The following is a 25,249-nucleotide window of genomic DNA, read 5'->3' as shown; positions in this document are numbered from 1 at the left end:
TAAAATGGTTGTCTGTTAAGTCGACTAACAGAAGATAGTTTGAAGTGACAACATCATTTACAAAACCTTGGTGAAATCATTGCTTACTTAAGACTTCCAGAGGAAGAGAAATAGATGATGAGCAAGCGTACAATGAGCGTAAGGGAACAATGAGTGAACCTTTTCGTGATCCAATCATTTCGATATTTTGTTTTTGTTACTGTGACGTCCATTAACTGACTAACTTTTATATTACTGAAGTATTTAGCTGGATCAGGCTCACGATAATTAAGGAATTTGCCCCACTTTGAAAGGAAGCGACATATACATAATATTACTCTTGTGAGCTGTTGATGTCTTCACCTATTAGAACAACTATGTGAGAAGTTGGTCAGTGTTCAAATGAAATCTACAATCTTATTTTATATTTAGTCTGCAATTAATTGGACAGGATGACAATTGTCGATTTTGACATTGACACGAATCGGAAATGGAAGCAGTCGTCGAAACTCATATTTTTTCATACAATTAATTTCTTAAAAAGCGCCATCTATCGTTAACAGTTGATAATTGGTTTAAAAAAAACTGGTCGTAATCTGATAGTTGGGCGTGGCCAGCCCGCATTGTTATTTTTTTTTATGTTTTGGAGGCAAACGGGCCGGAGGCTCACCTAATGTTAAGTGATACATAAGCACTCAATGTCTAAGGGCTTGCACGCTCTTGAAGGACCTATTGTTGAAAGCTCATATGTTGACCTTTATTATTTCGCAATAATGAAAACATTATATAAAGTAATTAATTTAAAAATCGTCATTATTCCATCATAAAGCCTAAAAGATGGACCCTTGAAACAGAATGGACAGGACTTACTGGAAATAGTTGTAGAAGACGATGGTCTAATGACGTAACAGATGCGAAGGACTGGATTGACAGAGAAATGGAAAATATGAATGAGGCTTTGACAATCTCCCAATTATAAAAATATATATATCAGCGTCTCTTTAACCCCCAAACCCTAAGTGTTTTATACTTACATGCATACTCCTGGCGCGGGACTTGGGCCTTGGGACCAAAAGATCGGCGCGATCTTGTACGTGACTCGACGCGTCGGAGCTCGACTCAGACGCCATGTGGTTCGTGTACCCTGAAATTTTAATTAATTTATATTGAAGCACTCAGAGTCGTTTGTTTATCTTTGATTATAGATTAATTGAGAACTTGAAAAAAACATTTTAGAAAAATAGGAAAGAAAACGAATTTTTTTTTTTTTGAGGTACCCGCCCCGTTTATCAATATTTTTTTTTTCGAAAAGTGACTATGTGTCAATTCAATTATATATTCAGACAAATGATTTGTGTAAGATGAAATTTCAAAGCTTTTTTTTTTTTTTAAAAAGTACCCACGTATTTTTTTTTCTTCTTCTAGAAAGCCTCGAAAATGATTATACATACCATACAAATTGTGATGAGAAGCAGAATTAATCCTTGAATTAACCGTATTCATCGTGCCGTGTAAACCCATTCTGAAAAATAAATTCGTATTTGTTACGATGTCGGGTATAAAAATACTAATATTAAAAAAAAATCTTTCTTCTCTTTTGGGAGTTCCCAAACCCAAATTAAAAAGAATTGCATACTCAGTAAAAGACCGGCAATAGACACACTAAAATCAGCTTCCACGGGCTGCAATGAATTGTTCCCATTGGCCAGTTTGTACATTTGCTCTCCTTTTAGTACAAATCTGTTTTTTTAAAAGATTGTATTTTTTATGTATTATTATTATATCTTAAAAGCCTTAAAATCCGTGGTAAAATTCGTTAATATTTTTACGACTTACCGTAACTTTGTGTTGCAGGCTCTTAATGTGGTTTAAGTTTTCATTTTGTTTGGTTTTATTTTAATTTATTCTGTGGTTGTTTGTTAAGTTTTTTTCCTTCGATATATTGCTTATGTCCTAATGTTATTGATGTGTATGTGTGTTAAATTATATGTCATATTTTCTAGTTTTTTTTTTGTCTTACATACTACATATCAGTCACTTTTTTAAAGGTAAAATAACACTTTCAAGATTTTCTTTAATCTTGCACAATTAAACTGCAAGACTAACAAAAATCGACTTTTGTATTTTTTTTTTTTCATATTAATAATTTTTGTTTCACTAAAAATGTTACACAATAATGAGGTCCTAAATTACCTGGGCAATGGTACCGGCGGCAGAGTCGGGTATCCGAACATTGCGGAAGAGGGCCGAGTCGCCATTTGGACTGGGTCTGGCTGCTGGAAAAAAAAATAAGACTTTTTCCTAAAAAAAAATAACACTTTTCCTAAAAAAAAAAATAACTTTTTCCTCCAAAAAAATAACACTTTTTCCTAAAAAAAAAAAATTCCCTCCAAAAAAATAACACTCCTCCAAAAAAAAAATAACTTTTTCCTCCAAAAAAAATAAATTTTTCCTCCAAAAAAAAACACTTTTTCCTCCAAAAAAAAATTGAATTTGTATTCTCTTTTGTTAACATAGCTTTTACAGATTAAGAAAACACTTTTTAAATAGATTGAAGCTATGAATTATTATTATAAACTTATATTTATTTACATAATTTTAAATTTAAATTTTTCCAACGTTGAAATAATTATTAGTTTATAATAATAATACATAGCTTCAATTCGTTTAAAAAGTGTTTTCTTATAAAGAATTAGTAAAAATTTAATATAAATTAAAAAAAAAAACTACTCTTCTTTGCAAATGTTTGTAAATAAACCTCTTCTAAACAGCTGGAACCATTTAGATGAATTTTTTAAAGTGGATTCGAGAACGAATAGGTTTTTGTATCTAAGACGTACGTGTAAAAATATTATTTTCAATTACAGATTAATTAAAAAAAATATGTAATTATGTAAGTATAAAGACTATAAATACATCTTCTGCGCGTGTTTGTACCCTCTACGGCTCGACCAATATTAATTAAATTTATTATGTGGAATCGAGAAGTCGACATTTACAATTCGATTTTTTTTTTTGTGAAACGGGAAAAAAGCAACATCTCACAAAATATTGTTTTTTTATAAACTTAATTTTTTTTTTTTTGGGTTGAGTATTTTTTTTACTTACAGCATAATGATTAGCTTGAGCCATCGCTTCAGCAATTTGGGCCCAACGCATTCTCTCTTCTAGTGTCACCTGAAAAAGAAATATAGATAGAAAACAAAATAGCTCTCTTTTTAAGCTTTTCCAAAAGTATTTTCGAACTGTATTATCAGATATTTGTATATCCACAATTAGTGATGAATCCTCGATTTATATCAAGATTTTCCACCTCAGAATAGTTCAGATTTCAAACTTCTTAGATCTAAGCCTCAGTATCTGTTTCGTGATCATTTGACTTAAAGGCAAGTGGGAGATCAGCCTCCACTGCCTGACACTCCTATGTGTCTATTTGCACGATTCCTCACCATGTTTCTCTCTCTTCTCTTTGAATGTTAAATGGGCATTAAAAGTCCATTGGTGCATCCGGGGTTCTCCCTCCCAGGGATGAGAGACACGCTGAAGCCACCAGGTCAGCACTACAATTTTTAATTATGCCCCATTGCCCCAAAACATTTTTAGGTTGTGCAGGTTGATTAGCCCAGATTTATTTTGTACTTACAAAAGTGTTATTATTTTTCTACGGTTAACCACTGCCTACTCCATCACTCGACTCCGGCTTGGTACATACCTGATAAGGTGGTTGTCCCACTGGGGGCGTCTTCACAGTATTGGCCGTCATATAGTTGAATACAGGCGACCCCATACCCATTGCCTTCTGTTCGCGGCTCCATTTGCGGCTGAAATTCAATTTAAATATTTATTAATGGATGTTCTCCAGCATCTGTACTCTTACCAGGTCTAACGCTATTGGAAGAGGTGTCAGCCTAGTAGCTTGAGCGTGTCTCTCATCCCTGAGAGGGAGACGCCAGCTGTGCACCAATTGACTTTTAAAGCCCATTTAACATTCGCTCGTACGAAGAGAAGAAGAGAAGAGTGAGAATCATGCTTGCCTATTAGATCATGTAATAGATACCTATCTGAGGCTAAGACCTAAAAAGGTAGCATCAGGGATGAGAGTCGCACGCTGATAAACACTGCCCTTTTTATTTAATTTTTTACATATTTTATAAGACATTTTCTGTCGACAGAACCTGGTCGCTGCAAATCCGACTCATTTGGCACCTCATCATCTACATCGGCACGCATGAACAGTCAAAAATGGAGAGCATTGTCAAGTAATCTAGACGGGAATCTCCAAAAAAAGCCAAAACTTAGGAACGAAGCGTTGCAGAGGCGAAAGACCTGATGTCGTCAAAAAAGCCAAAGACCAATCGAACTGGTGTTCTGGATGCCCTCTGCCCCACATAGGGGACATAGATCTTTAAGTGAATAGGCCGCAGGTTCTGGAGGGATCAAGTCACAAGACCAAGCAACCTTTCGACTACAAATCCTGAAAGCCTGCCCAAGGAAATGTGGTCGACCAAATGATGAACAGATGATCTGGAGTGAAGTAAGCCCGATCAGACAGATTTTGAGTAGGCACTTGGCAGCTGTCAGTTTAAGCTTCAGTGACGCGGGGAGCTGGCCTGGAGGTAAAACGGAATCCTTCTTTCACCAGTTCCACATCTCCTACTCACCTCCAAGCAGTAAGAGCAGCAAGGGTAAGAGCAATGACAAGTGCAGCTGCGAGGGACGCGCCAACGGCCACGCCCACGACTTCACCGTCGACTTCACAGGAGGATCCGTAGTAACCGCTGGAACAGCTGAAATTAAAAAAATACTGTGTTATGACTTGATGACATCAGTTGATATTTAAGGGGTGAATGTTTCAAGTTTACCGATTTTCATGTGTAGTGTGTAGTGTTTAAAGTAAAATACCGGTTTTTTTGAATCTTTACGATTCTGAATTTCCAATTCACCAGTTTTCACTTTTCATCTTATCAAGTCTGATTAAGCCTTTAATAAGAACTTACATTTACCGTTTTTTTTTTCACAATACAAATCTGAATTTATAATATCTCTGGATTAAAACTTTCATTACGCGGTTATTATGATACCGGTTTTATTATATTACCGGTTTTTATCTCACCTACAATACGGCTGTCCATTATTATAGCGGCAGACACCGCGCTCGTTGCAGTGCGACGAGCTGCACTCGCGACAATCTCGACCCGACCGGGTTATAGTCACTGCAGGGTCAAGTGTTGTCTCTGGGCAGGTACATCTGAAAATTTATGTACCAATATTAAATGTACTACCATATAAAGTGTGAGTAGTTTTATTTACATTTATCGTGACCATGCGTTTGAATTGTGTAATTATTAATTATTGTAATGTTTATAAATATTCCTTAAAAAACAAAAACGTTCTTTGAAACTTTTTTATAGTGTAAATTAAACACAAACACTTACTTAAAAGCGCCCCATGTGTTAGTGCAAGAGGCCAGTTTGTGGCAATCATTCAGCTCCGGGGATGAACATTCATCGACATCTGAAAGTTTACTTAATTTTTAATCTAATTAATTAAATTCCCTAAATACTAATACAATAGACAATTATTAATTAGACAAAATTTTAACTAAGAATAACAACAAATGACAAGCGGCCGGATGGGCTCTCGTATGCTACTTGTGTGGACACGTTTGCCCCGTCTCACGTCCTTCTCACAAGCACAAAAGCTGAAGCAGCCGCAGAGCAGGAGGAGAGTAATAAACGGCTTTAATATAAGAGTTTTTCCTCTAATCCGATTTTATTCCCTTTGGAGTAGACTCTCATTGGACAACTCATTAAAGTTGAAGCCTTGTAGGATTGGTGACCCCAAAGCCGGTGCTTTGCTCAACGAAAAAGTATAGTAAAGCGTTTTTATTATTATTATACAGAGTACTTTCATCATAGACTGTAAGTAGTGTTATTGGACACTTTATTATATTCAATATCCATTTTAGTAAATTTGATTAGAACTTTAATTACTTATTATTATTCTTAAGTTAGGCTAAATCGTAATGTTCAATGTCTCAGTGAAGAGACATGAGTCAAAAACAATACCTTTGAGTGGTAGGACACTTCCCGCAGGCGAATCGACCCAGAGCGCTGAAGTACCCACATTATTCGATCGGCGACGTATTACACCCAATATGTGTTTTTGTATGTCTGTTGCAACAGCCGCACGGAGTGTCTCCCCTGTTTCTTGCATCTGAAATTTATTCAATTATATATGGCTCGTATCGAACAAACAACACACCTATTTAACAAACCGTACAAATGTTAAACAAATCATACACATCTTAAACAAATCATAGAAATGTTAAACAAATCTTAAACACACCATACACATCTTAAACAAACAATACAAATGTTTAACAAACCATACAAAAGTTAAACAAGCAATACACATCTTAAACAAACCACACAAAAGTTAAAAACCATACACATCTTAAACAAACCCTACAAAAGTGAAACAAACCGTACACATCTTAAACAAACCATACACATCTTAAACAAACCATACACATCTTAAACTAACAAGATACATATTTATCGTACCATACACCTATTTAAAAATGAAAAACTTGATTCCTAAAAAAAGGTACGTGCGTACAAAGTACACATGTCAGAAGTGAGGCTTCTTTGTAACTTAATTATTACCAAGGTAATCGCCCCAACAGATGATCATGTACCTGTATATGATCGCTCGACGTATTTGTACATCTATTAACACTGTATATGTGCTGATGATAATATAAATAAATAAAAAATCTGCGTTTACTGCACAAGACGTTATGCGACAGAATTGCCATCTAAAGTTCTCATATGTAAATAATAAACGAATACATCCAGCAATGGCGTGTTTTTTTTTTGCCTCATGCTACGTTTGCCCTTTCTCACTCTCTCTCAATCGGTCTTAATAGCTCTCTCCCTTTTATATTCTTATTAACTAGAGAAGTTTCAGTTCAAAAATATCCTCTAAGGTAATAACCTCACTTACCAATATTGTGTAGTTGACAAATACTTGATTATCTTCACCCTTGTGTATGGCATTAACTGAACCCGACACAAAGTCATCCGAAAATGGCGTCATCGAAAATGCCGAGTCGATCTAAAACAAACAGTAAAATGCCGGTTAGTACCAAGTTAATATTTCTATTCTATGTCTTTGGGCAGTGTTGGCCTAGTGGCTTCAGCGTGTCTCTCATCCCTGATGTTCAAACCCCAGTTGTGCACCGATGTACTTTCTATGTGCGCATTTAACATTCGCTTGTGCGAAGGAAAACATCGTGAGGAAACTGGCTTGCTAGACCCAAACTTGGCGTGTGTGTTTTAAATACTACATCCTGACATATTTTCAGATAAATAACCACTCCTGCGATACCAGGACGTGTGTCCGAGTTCCGCTTCTGCACCAAAATATATGTGGAGGGAAAGACTGAAAGTGGAATATATGCCGTGGAAATGAAATGGTTATAAAGTATGTATGATCATTGTGTGAGGTGTAGGATACGTTATCATGTATCCTGAGCGGTGTGAGTGAGAGAAGACAAGGATACGAAAGGAAATGCTTAGGTATGGCCATGAATGGACGAATAAGAAGCGGCTTACAAGTAGGATGTATAAGGCAAACGTGGATGGTGTCGCAATATGGGTTAAAAGGGGAGAAGACATGGGTACGAAAGGAAAAGCTTAGGCCACGAATGGACGAATGGATGGTGAGGCCTTGGAAGTCCAGGACGCACTAGAGAAGTGACAGGTCAAAAGAACCGAACGAGCATGGTGAATGTCAAGTGGATGAGGCAAGGTATGTAGCTGCAGGAAGTGAAGATCCGTGGTCTCTGCCTACCCCTTGAGAAAGACGTCAACATTAAAATATGAAGAAAAAAAACCACTTTAAGGACGCAAAATGAACGCTTATAATGACTGAATGTCAAACACTTGGTTTTACAGTCCCGACAAATACATCGTTATGTTTAAAATATTTTAGGTTTTAGAAATCAATGCCACACTTTGACAGCTTAAATGACATTTATTTATTTTATTGTGTTTCGAGGCGCAGCTTACTTACTGCCCCCACCCAAGAGTAGGGGAGCCCAATCGGGGATTTCGGGATTTACTACAGCGTGGCAGATTAATATAAAGAGAAGTACCTCCACCAAATATGAGCCCCATATTTGGCCGCCCGTCAAGGATTAAGGATCATATTAGTAAACAAAATTAATTATCAGATATTCTCGAGCGCGTCAGATTAAGGTAGGATGAGTGAAGTATATACTGTAAAGTTTCACTAATCTGACAATTTGCACGTGACGTAAAGAAAGGGGAGCGCTGCAAAGTTGTAAAAACAAACGTCATCTCGACATTCTCGAGCGTGGCAAATTTTTTGGTATTTTGACGGAAATAATTCAAGGATGACGAAAAATATATGCATATATTAATTTAAAAATATTTATAGTACAAAATATTTATACTAAATATTAATATAAAGTGTGTATTTTGTGGTGTAACTGTGCAAAAATAAATAAAATATACATTAGAAACATTAGAAAATGTATAAATATTTTAGAATATCGTCGAGGTAAACCGGTTCTTCCGGTTAATGATTTTTAAAAAGCATGTTTTTTTTATTTACTACATAATAAATACAAGTCTCACTTGAGTATTTCGAAATGGCGATTTTTTTTACAAATTCTAATAATAGTCGCGAGATTGCGTCACATCGAAATCGTCAGATTTTAAGATGAGAGCTTTTTTTTAGGTTCACTTAACATCCCCTTGGAAAATCTGACGCGCTCGATTATCTTTTTCTTTCTGTCTTCTTATCCGTCTCCTTTCTGAGGTCGTCATGGCTACTTTAATATCGCCACATATAAGCCACGCTTTTGAACAATGACTTGGTGCAATTAAACCACTGTCTAAGATACTTCAACCAAGACGTGCGTCTGCCAGCTCTCCTTCTACCTGCCACTCTGCCACTCTACCACATTGAAAGAGTGAAATTGTATGACGACGGCAGGGTCTTTTTTTCTATATTATACGTGAATAAGATGTGGATGAATAGATGTTTATTATTGTTATTACTTACTGCTCTGACCGCTTCATAGCTTAGTTGTTGGTAGGGCTCGGAATCTTTGTCCATCAGCTTTATATCCCAGGTTACCTGTATTAATAAATGTTTTAAAAAGTTAATTTTTCACACCCTGTATAACGCATGATCTTAACTTGAAATCGCGTAAACTTAATAGGGATATTAGCACTCCATTTATCCCATACACTTAATTTATTTGACATAATCACTCCAAATTTAGACTTCCACTATGTGGAACCAGTTCCCTACAGAAGTATTTCCGAACCAATTTGAATTCCGACTTTTATGAAGACCCACGTGGCTCAGAAGGCTTATCTTGACTTGCCTATTAAGAAACAGATACAATCTAGCCTTTGACTTAGAATAGCTTAACTCTCTCTAACAAGGACAACAATACTAACATTAGAACCTAATGTCAGGAACAGCTGATCACCTACTTGTCTATTAAGACAGAAATCTAAGGCCCAGACCTAAAAGGCTGTGGCGTCACTGGCTTCTTTCAGTGAATCCAAGAGCACAGTTGATACATTGGTTAATAAAGAATTATTTACGATAGCTGCCGCAAACTCCTCACTTAACGTAACATTTGGATTACCAGGGGTTACATAGATGTTTCATTAAATCCTCGAATTAGCCAAGGCTATGGGCCAGGGACATCACAAGGGCCCTTTGGTCCTGTTGAACTTACCTTTCTATCATACAATCGATCCACCCTCAGTTCCAATAATAAAGAGACCACACGGCGACATGGGTCACGATGTATTCTTCGTGCATAACCAGGTCTGCATTGGCAGCTTGAAATACCTGTATAGGAAGTCGTGCATACAGAAAATCATATTTTCTCTGAACCGCCACAAGTTCTTCTACTATTTGGTAGGATTTGGTCCATTCCTTAAGGGACAACCTGTACTTTTGGCCAGTTCTTGTTAAACAAAAAGTACTGGTCAAAAATACAGTAAATTTAGAGATTTTTAATGATTTAAGTTAATGAATTTAAATGAAATATTAAGGAGATTAGAGACTGAAAATGGACATAGGCTACTTATTACATTAATCCCTTACAGCCCCTGTAAGGGATGGAAATAGGGGATGAAGTTTTTAATAGAAACGAAAAATTACCCTTGTATATAATCTATATTAATAAAAATAAATTGCAAAATATGTTGCTAAGCTTAAAACTCGCAGGAGGCTGGATGAATCCGTGTAAATTTTGTTAAATTTATTTCTTGAACGCTGAGGTAAGTTTTTACGGACAGCGAACAGTTTCTACGTGGCAACATAGCAAAATGGTCCATATGTTGGTATGTTACTAAGTAAAATCATAGTGCGGCAAAAGGAAATTCGCAGAGCTTGAACTTTGAGGAAGGTTTTTATGGACAGCGAACAGTCTCCATGTGGCAACATAGCAAAATGTTCAATATGTTGGTATGTTACTAAGTAAAATCATAGTGCGGCAAAAGGAAATTCGCAGAGCTTGAACTTTGAGGAAGGTTTTTATGGACAGCGAACAGTCTCCATATGGCAACATAGCAAAATGTTCAATATGTTGGTATGTTACTAAGTAAAATCATAGTGCGGCAAAAGGAAATTCGCAGAGCTTGAACTTTGAGGAAGGTTTTTATGGACAGCGAACAGTCTCCATATGGCAACATAGCAATATGTTCAATATGTTGGTATGTTACCAAGTAAAATCATAGTGCGGCAAAAGGAAATTCGCAGAGCTTGAACTTTGAGGAAGGTTTTTATGGACAGCGAACAGTCTCCATATGGCAACATAGCAAAATGTTCAATATGTTGGTATGTTACCAAGTAAAATCATAGTGCGGCAAAAGGAAATTCGCAGAGCTTGAACTTTGAGGAAGGTTTTTATGGACAGCGAACAGTCTCCATATGGCAACATAGCAATATGTTCAATATGTTGGTATGTTACCAAGTAAAATCATAGTGCGGCAAAAGGAAATTCGCAGAGCTTGAACTTTGAGGAAGGTTTTTATGGACAGCGAACAGTCTCCATATGGCAACATAGCAAAATGTTCAATATGTTGGTATGTTACCAAGTAAAATCATAGTGCGGCAAAAGGAAATTCGCAGAGCTTGAACTTTGAGGAAGGTTTTTATGGACAGCGAACAGTCTCCATATGGCAACATAGCAAAATGTTCAATATGTTGGTATGTTACCAAGTAAAATCATAGTGCGGCAAAAGGAAATTCGCAGAGCTTGAACTTTGAGGAAGGTTTTTATGGACAGCGAACAGTCTCCATATGGCAACATAGCAATATGTTCAATATGTTGGTATGTTACTAAGTAAAATCATATTCTGGCAAAAAGAAATTCGCAGGGCTATCTTATATTATGAAACAATTCCTACCAGCTTCCGTCCTACACTTTTCGTTCTGAGCTTGATCACAAGTGGAGTCATCGCCGACGATGCATGTATCGATTCTGAAAACAAAAAAAAACATTACCATTGTATAAAGAAGATTTGATTTAATTAAATAGGCTCAAAATCTGGAATAGAATAACTCTCCCACCATAAGAACCCTACTATGATGAACATTGTCTATATATTTTATAAAATTACGACAGTGTAATGTACATGTACATATAACTCACCTAACAGTTGGCTGTGGCCGTCTGAACGTCTGTGGCCGATGGACTGGTCTCCGTATCGGTGCCTGCACATCATCAGCTGGTACGGCCACACCTGTCCCCAATTGCGTGGTCGTTTGGGGTGGTACTGTCACTGATAATATTATGTAAATTAATTCAATGAGCAGATGATGATATTAATGTTTTAAGTGTGTTTGCCTAGTGGCTGACTCTCCTGGCTCGAACGGTGACGGAAAAAAGAAGCGTGATGGGTTCGAGATAGAATGAGATAGGGGCAAGTTGGGTTCGAGTGAGAAGCGTGATAGGAGTCAGATGGGAAGGTTATAAATAAACACTACACAATAACATCCCCGTGTTGATAAAGTTAACTTTTTAATAAAACAATATGTAATTATTTGTTTATTCAACTCACCAGGCTGCTGTTGCTGCACCTTCGTGGGACTGATACTGGTGCTTGTGTCAAAAAGGTTGAGGTAAGTCCTCTTCCCATCGATTGACACAAATCCTTGCTCACCCGAGGGCGACACTATGATGTCATCGTTGTGTATGTTTATATTTTCTATATGTACTGTAATTCAAGATTCGAATGTTGGCAGAAATAATTTGACTTTCTTCGACTGACACGTCAAAAACGTAATGGATTTTGATATAGTAAGCGCTAAGTTTGAATCTCACCCCAAAGGGTTGTATCGCCTCTGTTATTTTACTAATACTAGCTGAACCAAACATTGCATATACATTATATTAGTAAATCCTCCCGAACATCTCTCATTTTGATGAGAGAGAGAAGGCAGAGTTCGCAAACTACTTTGTAAATCCGACCAAAAAAGTTTTTTCAGTCGGGTTAATACAGCCAATACACAAATAACGTCTCTTTCTATTGGTAAAAGAATGTTCAAGCCGGTCCAGAAACTACCCCCCAAGACTTCAGATATTATACCTGGATAAGTAACTTTTAAAATTCAAGGGACCTCACCTGAACCTTTCTCCCCCGGTCCTTGAATAGCTGACACAGTAACATCAAATATCTCTCCATATCCCGGAAGCTGTTCCGGGGCGGTGATGACGGGGGCATCCCGATGCCTTGTTCCGTGAGGTTTGAAGTCCGTATCGTCCAGAACTATTCCTGGCCTAGGGCGGTACGGCTGGTACGGGATACCTTGGGATGCTGTTAGTTATTTATCGTATATTAATAGTGGAAGAACTTTTTATAGTTCTAGAAGTTTCTACAAGTACAGTACAATTAAAATAATTAAATAAAAAAGAGTGAAACATTATTTCGAGCGATCTTTTCCAGGCAAGCAATAACTCAAACAAAAATAATGGGAAAAAACAAAGCTATTAAAGCATATGTAGACAAAGAAAAGGACACATGAATCACAATAATATCAGTTAGAACAGTTAGCAGAAAAGTTAGGCAGGTAATGCAGAGATTTAAAGGAAGATAGAAAATGGATATAGGGACGGGAAGTGAATTGCATACCTTGATTGCGGAGGCCCTAAAAGATTCGCCAAGAAAGTAAGAGTTATGTGATGGGATTTCAAGGTTTTCGGAACAGCATAGGTTGGAGCTATGGGCTTCCATAAATTTGAAATCGTTCTTGTGACAAATACTTGGTTCTTAAGAGAAATATGATATCACGAAACAGATGAGACCAAGACCAAGAGTTGTAGCTGTTTTTTTATTTGAAATATGTTGCTGGTTGCCTTATAACGCTTTGAAGAACCCTTTCTTTTATAAAACAACGCAAACGGGCAGAAGGCTCAACTGATGCTAGGTGATACCGCTGCCCGTGACCATACCCTGCACATTCTCAATACCAGAAGGCTCGTGAGTCGATTAAGAATTGGTGCGCTCTGTGAAGGACCCTAAGTAGAATTTGTCCAGAAATACTTCGGTGGGCAGCTGGTTCCACATGGTACGCGGCAAAAGTCAAAAATCTATTTCTAATTATAAAAACAAATTCTTACTTGCTATTGGCTGAGTATTGATTGAAGTCTTATCAATGACAGCATCTGTTTTCGTAGTAACACCTAGAGTTGCACCACCAAGTGCTTCAGTAGATGTAGTCGATGTAGCCTCAACGACAACTTCAGAAATGGACGGTTGTATAACATCAAAATCATGCTTTACTTCTTTATCTTTTACATCCTTCTTGTCTGTCACTACCTTTTTGTCTATTATTTCCTTTTTATCTGATATTTCCTTTCTATCGGTGACTTCCTTTTTATCTGTCACTTCTTTTTTGTCTGTTACCTTTTTATCAGTGACTTCCTTTTTAACAGACACTTCCATTTTGTCTGTGACTTCCTTTTTTCCATTAACTTCCTCTTTGCCTTTATTTTTCGGTGGATTTATAACCTTTTCAGGCTTTTCAGTGGTCGCTTCAGTAACCTCAATTGGTTTCTTCGTAGTTTCCAGAACTTCTGTCGTCTTCTCTATGAATGCTTCTGTTGTCTTTTCTATTGTTTTAGCTGTAGTAAATTCTGTGGTAGTATCAGTGACATTCTTTTCTGTAGTGATTTCTATTGGTATTATATTTTCTATTTCAGGTTTGTCTTCTAGTACAGGTGGTTTATATATTGGAAGACCGGGATTGGGCCGTCTATTCGGCGGACGTGGTCGTCTTTGCCAGGGCGGAATGGGTCTATGGAACGGTCTAGGCGGGATTTGTTCCACAGGGGGTCTTTCAAACGGGTACGGTGGTGGTGTCTTTGTCGGTACAAATGAGTGTGTTACAGTATCAAACTCTGGAAGTGGCACTTCAGATATTCTAGGCGGTCCACGATTATTAATTCTGGACGCCATTGGTCGCGGTCTACCGTTCAGTAACTGCGAATTCGCCTGCACATTCACATTGCCATTTAAAAGTTTAACTATGCCAGTGATTATATTTTGTATTTCCGTGTTTTGTCGCCCTTCTTCCCTAAGGATTGGTTGCACAGTAGCTTTCACTTTGGGCTCCGTAGGTGTCAGTGCACGCCCCTTCGGAGCCCTTTTCGCTTCCCCCGGAAACTTAAAGTCTAATTTATCACCAAACCCAGATGACAGCAACATAGCTGCGTCATCCTTATAATAATCTATAGTTTTCGTTGGGGTAATGTCATAGTATTTACGTTTATTGTGAACTACTTCGTTGTCGATTTCGTTGTTGTTTAAAGCTATTTCGTCTGTGTTAATTGATCTAGGATTCCTGCTAGCCTCAACTGGAGTCAAATCTTCTTCGAGTTTCACGCTAGGCTCTATTCTGAACGCGAGGTTTTCTGGCTCTGTTCTAAGTACGTCTTGAGGTGATTTGTCGTTGTGCGCTGATTTTGGTGACAGTTGAGATATGGTGTACATTTCGTAACCTGGAAAGAAAGATCTATAAAATCATGTGAAATTTAAAACATACATAAAACTTAAGTGGAAAAGGGGGGGCCACACGGCTCGCACGCGCAACGATAAATGGATAAATACTTCTCGCTTGCGCATCGTGGCGAAAAAAAATCCACATTAGCTCAAACAAACATTGTAGACGTTGTGGAATAGCCAGGGAACAACAACATCCCGATCTTATTATTGAACTGAATACAAAAGGCATTGTATGATTTTTTTGTAGGCAGTGGCAGTGTTTTATCATATAAGATATTTCTATGATCGCGTGTTTGGCAACTTGCATCTTAACGGCTGACTGACCATGTTAACCGTTTGTTTGGTGAAAGTCGCAGTTTCCGCACACTCCCTGTCTTTTAGTTTTCATTTAATATTCACGTTTATAAGGGTACAAAATTGTGGTAGCTTAGTTATACAACACAATCCAATACACGAGACGAAACAATTCATTATTCCCAAAAAAAAAAACAATATCTACAATTTTCTTAACCAACATAGTAATAATAATTGAAAATGTATTAATAAATATAAAATAAATTAAACAATGGTCCCTGTGGCAGTACCATTAATACTGACTGACATTGCTTTATTGCGATACTCATTCGTTAAGCGAGGAATGCACCAATGGTGTATTTGATTTTTAAATAGAATAATGACAAATATTTTCGTTGCGTTCAGGAATTTATTTTATGTAAAGGATGATACATCTAGCCGCTTGAATATACAAATAACAATATTTATTTTAATAAAGGAGTGAAATTAATATTTGTTTTGTATTACTTTCTTAAATTCAGCAAATCACACGACATGGACTGTTCGCCGGGATGCAGTCGACTCTCGATAATTTGAAGCTCCCCTTGAGTTTCATTTCACCGGACAGTTTCGTTTAAACTACCTTGAGGATTATTTCCTCAAGTAAGGAGAGTTTAATCAAAATTGTATTGACAATTAAATATAAAATATTTTATATCCAAGAAACGGTCATCTTTTTTTGGTAAATTTGTAGAATATAGGCTCCACCATACAACAGTTCCAAATTTTTCCATCATTCTTTACGACTTGTATGTATTACCCCAAGTAACTTTAAAGACAGGCTTTGGACCCCTTAAAAATATTACAAAAACTGACAATATATAATAAATAAATAATAAAATATGTTTATTCATTTTAAGTTCAATTTCATTACAATGTGTAAGATTTGGGAACCCTTTTAAGTAAAAAATATACCTGTGTCAGGGTTTCCAGCTCTTTCATAACAAACTTAGTTATACATTCCTTAAAATATTTAATTTATATATAATTTAGTTACATCTTCTATTAACTTTTTTTTCTTTTTTTTGTTATTGATTTTTAACTATTATCAACACACTGGAGTGCATAAGTGAGTGTGTGAGTGCAAATGTGTGAGTGAGTGAGTGAGTGAGTGAGTCAGTGAGTGAATGAATAAAGTCTGTACTACATACTAGGCCTCAGAAGAAGCTCCAACTCTGCGTAGGGTATGTTCATGAGCCAGTCCTTTAGTCGTATTTTTAGATTGTAGACGGTAAGCGGGTAGATGTTAAGCAGCCTATTTAATATTACAAACACATTAATACAACATTGTCCACATCGTATCCCTAAATTTCTTACTAACTACTAACTGACGTGAGACTTATCTTAAATTATCGTGATTTATGTGTCTTTTAATTTTTAATGTATCATATTTTTAGTTTCATATGTTTTTTTTTGTTCCTGTTGTATTTTTGCACTTCTTGCCTAAGAAGGTCGCCATTTTGATTTAATTATGTTCAATTTTTTTTATACTGTAGTGTTAATAAATAAATATTACATAATATACACATTAATATTTATTTTGGATTCATAAGTTCAGCTAATCTGTAACACAACAGCTAGGGTCAGCTAGTTGAGGGAGTGCTCTAGGACGAAGTAAATAGGAGAAGATATGCCCAACTCCTTCCTTCTATGTAGTTTATACTGCACCGGAGGTTGAGTTCCCGCTGGAATGCGAGAACGAACCCGGAGGATCTGTAAGGCTTTGTTGGATCTCGAGGAGGTTTTTGTGGGTTCATCAGTCTCTGAACAGCAGAGATGTGGGTCGAGTTGCCCCCGCAACTTTTGGGGGCAAATCCATTTTTATCTCCGATATCAAGTAAAAAGGGCTAAGCAGTAATAAATATATTTAAATAGATTAAGTTTTAGCAATTGCTGGAATTAACGTAAGTTAGGCTAGATTAAAGTCCAAGGCTGGTTCAAGAGTGCAATAATCGTGCAGTTTCCACGCGAACTGGCACAATACAGCGGAATTCTCTCATCGCTTCCGTAACAATTACTGGGAATCTAATTGGCTAGCGGTAATTGTTCCGTGTCATAACGTTGGTTTAGCTGCGCTTGGGAAAGCGGCACCCTTCAGCTAAGCAGTGTTGGCCATACTTAAGGCCAACTTATTTTTTAAGAGAGCACATGGAGGGCCTAGATGTGAGGTGAACAGTGTTGGCCAACTACGTACAACTCTCATCTCTGAGGTCGTAGAACCCCGACTTTGCACTAATGGAGTTTCTTTCTTTGTGTAACACTCGCTCGAACGGTGAAGTAACACATCGTGATGAAACCGGCTTGCCTTAGACCCAAAGTCAACGATTATCAGGCACAGGAGCCTGATCACCTCCTTATCTATTAGATTGACAAAAGATCATTAATCAGAAATTTGAGGCTCAGAACTAAGAATGTTGTAGTGCCACTGATTTATGTTACATAAAAACGGGGTGGGAGTGAGGCCCAAGAAAAATCTGGTGACAAAATTCAACTTTTAAGAGTTGGTACGCTCTTTACTTGAAGAAAGTCGAATTGGTTTGAAAATACTTTAGTGGGAAGCTGATTCCACAGTAGTGGTGCGCGGCAAAAGCTGCCATAAGAACCACTCAGTTGTGGCCTATTGGTGATAAATGAACTTTTTATTATTGCGAGCCTTCTGGCATTAAGTGGCCGTGGTCCGTATCACTTAACCTCAGCCCATTTGGCCCCGTTCTACACTTTACAGATACTCCTGCCAACATATTACACATGTCACAGTCCACTGGTTGGCAAGCTAACACGTATACCGTAAAGATAGCTAATAAATTTCCTATCGAGAAATACCGCGTCTAACGGAATTAACTGTACTCACCACGCCCATTCAATAGACAAGAAAAAACTAGAAAACCTGATGTGTAAAATCAAATATTGAATATTCAAAGTTTAAGTCTTTAGTACTCATTTGATTTACGAAATACTTTCGTTAACTAAGTACAGAGGTCACTCGTTAATTTGAATCTTTGGATATTTGGTTTTTTGAATGCTATAAGACCTCTGCAGTGAAGCTTCTCTTCTCTCTTCCCGTCCCTATTCGCTTAACTCATCTAACTTTGTTCAAAACTCTACTGTAGAAGCATTACCAGTTCACGTCGTATCCCTAACTTTTGTACTAACTGATCTGAATTTAGCGTGATTCATGTGCACTTTTTCTTTTCCATGTGTCTTCAATGAACATTGTCCTGATCACTGTTTAATATGTTTTATTTTTAAATTTTTAGAAGTCTGGACGAGATCGCTCGAAAGTGACAAGGCCACCCCCTTTTTATTTAATAATTTCAGTCGTATTATATTTCTGTACATGCAACGACGTCTTAACAAACAAAATAGTGGATAACCCTAATAAAATCAAGGTGTTTGCCTAGCGGCTTCAGCGTGCGACTCTCATCCCTGAGGTTGTAGTTTCGAACCCGGCTGTGCATCAATGGACATTCGCATCGAACGGTGGAATTATTTAGTTGAGTCAACTCGCGGTTGGCAGCGCTTATTATTTTGAACTCTTGATAGAATCTAGAATCCCTTGAGCTTCAAATTATCGAGAGTCGACTGCATCCCGGCGAACAGTCCATGTCGTGTGATTTGCTGAATTTAAGAAAGTAATACAAAACAAATATTAATTTCATTCCTTTATTAAAATAAATATTGTTATTTGTATATTCAAGCGGCTAGATGTATCATCCTTTACATAAAATAAATTCCTGAACGCAACGAAAATATTTGTCATTATTCTATTTAAAAATCAAATAATAAATAAAGCAATGTCAGTCAGTATTAATGGTACTGCCACAGGGACCATTGTTTAATTTATTTTAACTTTATATTTATTAAAACATTTTCAATTATTATTACTATGTTGGATAAGAATATAGTAAATTATGTATATTTGTATGTTGAATTAAAGATTAACGAATGTCGATTTCAAAGTGAGAGGCAGCTATGGATATCGACACCTATTTATTTACAAAAGCTTGCCAACGCTCAGCACACTGATATATTGGTACATGAACAATAAAATAAAATAAAAAAATTATATGACAAGCACTTATATGTGAACATAACATACGCATAGAGGTAGTAAAAATTAAACAAAACAAAAAAATTATTAAAACTAAACGAAAGAAGTTGTGTAACCCCCTTAGTATGAACACATTCCAGGGGATCCTGACCACGCGCCTCCAACACCAGAAGGTGATTGGAAGAAGAGATAATTTCAACCCGAGGAAACCAGACATTTTTGCAGCGACTTGATTGAACATGCCAGCCCTTGCGAGCCTTCATACTGTCACTAAGACTAATCAGATGAGCCTGCATCTCGAAGGGTTTCATTTGCACCCGGCAACGGTCAAACAAGAGCTCTGCGGCAAGACCAAATAGCCACTGTTACTCTATTCGTGTAATGGCTATAAACACTGTTGGGTTCCAGATCCAAGGCACCTGGTAGTGGTAGAACTACATCCATACAAAAAGTCCTCGGAGGAGCAAAAAGCCTCTCGTAAACCGCCATACAAATATACAGTATAGGAAAGTGAAAGTGCTTCTAATTTCACCGAGAATGGACTTTGACCTGTGACTGAGAAGTGGCATCACCTTCCCTGAGGTCATGGAACTCCGGCTGTTCTGTTCTCTATATTTAACACCCGCTCGTGTAAAACGTAACACCGGCTCTAGAACTACGTGAATCAGACGGCTGATCACCTAAGAGGCCCAGACCTAAAAGCTTATATTGCCATTGCTTTTTTTAAGGTTGTGTAAGCGTATCTTTATTAGTATTTTCATTTTCGTAATTTATTTTGTTTGTTACACTTTTGAGTAAATATAGCCTTGAAAACAAATTTTAAAAGTTTGGTCTCTGTGGCAGTTTCCCTTTAACGCTGGCAGCAGCAGCTTTCCTCGATGCCATACTTATTCGTTGAACAATTTTAAATTACAAAATTTATTTGTTTAGTGTAACTTTAATATAGGTTTTATGAAGATTACTAGGAAATTATTAACGAGACACAGTACGTAAATTTTCAAAATGTAAAAATTATATTCAAATTCCGAATAAATTATACCCCCCAAGGTGGGAAAAACGGATCTAGCTCCGCTTTTTACGAAAGCGCTGAACGCTTCAAATGAATGATAGGTCGTTGACACATGTATGGCGTTACTGACAGCGTTCAGAGCGATTCAACTGAACCGTAAAAAGAATTGTGAAATAAACTTTTACATAGCTTCTGATCCTTTTGTAACATACAGAAGAAAGACGGGTCATTTTCGTCTGGGGATTGACAAATTAGTCTTTTTCGCTGTTCAATGAATGCTGAGCAACCGCCAATACACTATACCAAGGGACCATTTAAAAATGGTACTGCCAGCATTAAACCCGCTAGTGACGAGCCTCAACTGCTGAATCGCAAAATAAAGACAATTACTTCACTGTCTCCTAAATGAGGCGTGACCGACAGTCCCTTGTGCAGAAGCTGTTTCAGCGCAGAGGAATCAGTCACCGACCGCGACGTAGCCTGGAATGCGTGGGTGTAGGTACCTAACGAACAGAAATCCTCGAAGCGGTGATGTCGCGAAGCCTTCTAAACCTGGGCACTTGCCCAGGTTTGAGCTCTGAGGAGCTGGGCTTTATTAGCAAGGACATTACGCCCGACAGACCAAATAAACGTATAGGTGCGGAAATTGAGTCTACACTAAATCTTCCATTAGTGCCTATAAGGCTAGGCGGTGTCATGTGCCAGATGGAGAAACTCTTCCGCAGAAGCAATACTCATTCCTAATATTAATTCCGAAGCCATGATTTTTTCCTTCTACCACGTCGTTTACCCGTTATAATTAATTGAAGGAGGTGGCAGCATAGCAGGTCGCAACACGTGGTCCAGGTACGCAACTTGCCGTTGTTTGTTATGCGTAAGATTTTCGACAGTCCATCTCGAATAAGAAACCTCGTTAGGGACCTTCTGAATCTAGCCTATCCAAAGCACGCAATGATAGCACAACACACTACGTATATACATTGACTATTTATAGACATATAGTAACATAACATTTGTAGCTACTCTTACTGTGACCACACCTCACGACCTTGAGACACGCACGAATGACCACAAAATCCTTTTATGAAACTCGAACGAATATAGCGTTCATTTTTTGTCGATAAAATATACTGAATAAGGTATTTTTATTATGTATATATATAAGAACTAGCTAAATAAGCCGTACAATTAACAGCCTAGCCTCTTAACTAAACATCACCGTTTATGATTGAATGACACCGGCTTGAATGATTTAACAACGCAACGGTGAAGACCGAAGAACCGAGCGGAGTCTTTATAAGACCTTCATCAGGACTGGTAGCGTTCTGCACCCTGACGTCGGACTCATAACAATAACCACTTACCATAAACGACTTGTATGATTGCTAAAACCGCCCAGATGCGGCATTTCAACCGCCATTTTACGCCCATCTTGACTAACACCTCACATCGAATCTGAAACATAAGTATGTCATATAAATGCCTTAACATATATACGTATATGTGTCAAACGACAATTTATCCCTCTCATTCATAAATAAAAATAATAATAAACGGCTCAAATCCTCTTTCCCCGAAAACTTCCATTTTGACCCCTTTGGAGTACTTGGGCCGTGGGGTTCAGGTGCACAGCTAATTAAAGATTAACGTTGGTGCCTTGTACTCCTAATGATTCCAAACTTTGTGATCAGTTCCTCAACGAAGAAGTATCGCAATACATCCAGGAAATGCCAGTGATAAAGGTACACTGCCACAGAGACTATTAAAATCATTAAAATTTTCTTTTCATTATTTTTAATATGTAGGTTAAGAAAATTGTTATATTTGATTGTTGCGTTTTAATAAAATTGTTGAATAGCCTTCTTTCAAAACTTAATTATGAACATTGGTGTTTCATTCATATGGATCCTAAAAAAATAACTTTAGATAAAATACAATGTAGCGTTAGGAACCACCATGTCCTTGCCTTGTCTGGTTTTGGCTTGTCCACCGTTGGACCTAGGCCTCCATCCGTTTCAACTCGTTTCTGTCGTGGGCCAGGCGCGGCCACGTGGCTCCGACGACTACTGTGATGTCTAGCTTAACATGCTCATGTCATGCGTTGGAATGTTAGTATATTCTTTATTATTTCTGCTGTGTCACAGCTTCCATTACCTTATTCTTCAGTGATAAACTCATTTGAGAATAAAAAACGTGCTCGTGTGCCCAATATAAACTCTAGGATTTTTTTAATTTTTCTGTCTACATCCTTTATTTTTAAATAATAAGCTTTGGCCAAGGTCTACATACTCTATATTTCTACTGTTGACAGTTTTACTTGAGTTATCGCTCGGGTCTGTACGTCATAGTACAGATATGTCAAACCCGAGTAAGTGTTTGAAGATATCAAATAGCCACGTTCTCCTTTCCTCCTGTGTCCTCATCCTTCTTTATCCCTTTATTTTCTGCTTATAAAGCTCATGCAAACTCCTCCCGCTTCCCGCTTCGTGACTATGGCTTTCTAAAATATTTTCTGGGATATATTCACAATACAATACGTGTTCATACCATATATAATATTATTATTATTTAATTATAGAGTCGGATATACTTTGTGAATGAAGTCAAAAGTTACACAAACGGATGTGACTCAAGCGTGTGTCACAATTTCATAACATGACACAAATGAGAGAAAGTAAAACCAATCGTAGCAACTACGAGCCGTTGTTTATAATTGAATTACTTTTGTGTGACAAATGATGCTAATGCTGTGATGAAGACTGTCTCTCGGCTATAGTTAATTTAATTTGTTCATTTAAGTTCACCACATATATTAAGCTATAGATACAGTATATGTTATGTAATATAAAAATATCATTAATACCCTAGAACTTAACAATAAGAAGGAAATTACTAGTGTTTAAAACTTGAAACGGGTTCTAAGAACTTTTTTTGGCCCCTTAGTAATTAAAAAAAAGAATTGGTAAGCTCTTTCCTTGAAGGACTAAGATGACTAAGATGACTTGGTTCGCAAATAGGCTGGTTTTACATAGTAGTGTGTGGTAAATGCCTTTAAACGCTCAGTTGAGGGACGTCGAGGTGGAATTTTGACGTCCCTCAAATAATAATTTTCTAAAGGATTGCGTAACAGATGGAAACCCCACGGTCCATACACTCAACGTAAAGATTTCCGCTGCGCTAACATTTATCACTAGGCCAGGCTTTGCACGGGCTTCAGTGACTGTAACCTTTCTAATGAGTAATTCTAGACATTCGCAAAAAACCGTGAGTTTGACTAAATAAAAGTTAGGCTGGACCTTTTAAGGCAATATCAAGTTCACTTCTAGAACATTTCTCATCGCTAGGGCGGCGTTTGTAAGAAACTGCAAATCCAACGAAAGGATTTCATTCGGGTTTAGCCTAAAACACAAAGAACGTGGCTTTCAGCATTTTCAGCACTCACATACCCCAAAGGACTTGCAGACATCACCTACTTCTAGAACATATGTTCTTCTTCGTAGGCTACTTTTACAATACGGATAAATAAAGCCGTATTGTTACTATAGAATACCAAAGTTCCTGGCCGTGTTTGTAACTGTGAGGTCAAACGAGAGTTGAATATTAAAATAGTTACCGTTTGTTACGTATCGAGAAACACGTATCGAATAATAATTAACTATAGACAGCATTGGCCTTGTTGCAGTAATATTTATATTTATTGGAGACTGTACCGCCGTCCATGGACATCATGACATTGCCAGAAGGCTCGCAACTGTATTGCCGGCCTTTTAAGAATTGGTATGTTCTTTTCTTGGAGGACTCACATATAAAATACCATCCGTATGCTCGAAGTCCTTCGTGTCCACATACCACTACTATGTGGAAGCTGCCCACTGAAGTATTTCTGAACAAATTCGAATTAGAGTCCTTCAAGTGGTATCTACTGGTTCGAAAAAAAATTTAAAGAGCAACTTTGGGAACGCTGTCGAGAAACTCCGATTAGTCAGCAAACCAAGCAACGCAAGTGGAAATGGATAGGCCATACACTCCGAAGCGATTCCAATCATACCCCTAAGCAGGCGCATAATTGGAACTTGCAGGGAAAACGGAAGCGTGGCCGTACCAAGCAAGCCTGGCGTCGTACAGTTGCGGATGAGGCCAAGAGAGCCGGTAAGACTTGATGAGATTCAGTGCGGACGCGCAAGTGAACTAGGACTCATTGAAGTACAGACACTTAAGAGTAGAACTGTGTTAGCAAATTATTAGGACCCAGTTACGAAATTGTACTTTCCAGTAACGTCACCTACAAATGACGCTAATGCGTCACGGCATTATAGTGTTGCAATAAACGTTGAGAGAATAGTATGTTGAGCATAATATTATTTCCACACTGAAAAGGTACACAGCTAAATAATAAACGCCTCAAATATGTAAGTCTTTCTTCCAACTTTGATTCTGGTTCAGTCTTGGACTGTATGGTTGTAGTGCACAGCTTATTAAAGATTTAAGCTGGCACCTGATAGGTGACCGAGCTGATGCTTTCAACGAATAAGTATCCCAAAGCAGCGAGAAAATGCGAGCATTATATTTTTTTTAATTCTTTATTTATTTATTACTATGTAGGTTAATAAAATTGTAAATCAATAGTCAGACATGTTAATGAAGACCAAAGTTCCGGCCATTCAGATTGTTCCCGTCAATCGCGTATGGATTTTATTTTGATACATTCCCAGTTGTATTCTTCATTAGTAGTATTCCTTCTACCCTGCTACATCATCATCCCACAACTGAGAGTTATTAAGGCTAAAAATTAGACTTAGTGTCCTTCAAGAA

At 37.4% G+C, this 25,249-nt stretch overlaps 1 protein-coding gene across 3 annotated transcripts in view; it reads right to left on the bottom strand.

Annotated features, from left to right (window-relative positions):
- LOC123718878 overlaps positions 1-25,249 on the bottom strand; it is a 29,299-nt gene that overhangs the window by 231 nt on the left and 3,819 nt on the right. The window contains exons 2-19 of one of the 3 annotated variants that reach the window (XM_045675831.1): positions 21,802-21,892; positions 13,661-15,040; positions 12,666-12,857; positions 12,102-12,257; positions 11,693-11,822; positions 11,448-11,521; positions 9,767-9,882; positions 9,076-9,150; positions 6,988-7,098; positions 6,048-6,195; positions 5,415-5,493; positions 5,093-5,227; positions 4,641-4,766; positions 3,692-3,800; positions 3,088-3,156; positions 2,173-2,255; positions 1,431-1,501; positions 1,014-1,123 (exon numbers count right to left, since the gene is read on the bottom strand). In XM_045675831.1, the coding sequence (XP_045531787.1) occupies positions 1,014-1,123; positions 1,431-1,501; positions 2,173-2,255; positions 3,088-3,156; positions 3,692-3,800; positions 4,641-4,766; positions 5,093-5,227; positions 5,415-5,493; positions 6,048-6,195; positions 6,988-7,098; positions 9,076-9,150; positions 9,767-9,882; positions 11,448-11,521; positions 11,693-11,822; positions 12,102-12,257; positions 12,666-12,857; positions 13,661-15,040; positions 21,802-21,868 (3,231 nt within the window). In that variant the 5' untranslated portion in view covers positions 21,869-21,892. The remainder of the gene's footprint in view (positions 1-1,013; positions 1,124-1,430; positions 1,502-2,172; positions 2,256-3,087; positions 3,157-3,691; positions 3,801-4,640; positions 4,767-5,092; positions 5,228-5,414; positions 5,494-6,047; positions 6,196-6,987; positions 7,099-9,075; positions 9,151-9,766; positions 9,883-11,447; positions 11,522-11,692; positions 11,823-12,101; positions 12,258-12,665; positions 12,858-13,660; positions 15,041-21,801; positions 21,893-25,249) is intronic. The other 2 variants (XM_045675833.1, XM_045675834.1) reach the window with 2 other exon arrangements.

Source organism: Pieris brassicae, chromosome Z (genome assembly GCF_905147105.1).
Source record: "Pieris brassicae chromosome Z, ilPieBrab1.1, whole genome shotgun sequence".
In the NCBI taxonomy this organism is placed as follows: Eukaryota; Metazoa; Arthropoda; class Insecta; order Lepidoptera; family Pieridae; genus Pieris; species Pieris brassicae.
Note: the sequence above shows the minus strand (reverse complement) of the source record. Positions and strands in the feature narration are given on the sequence as shown.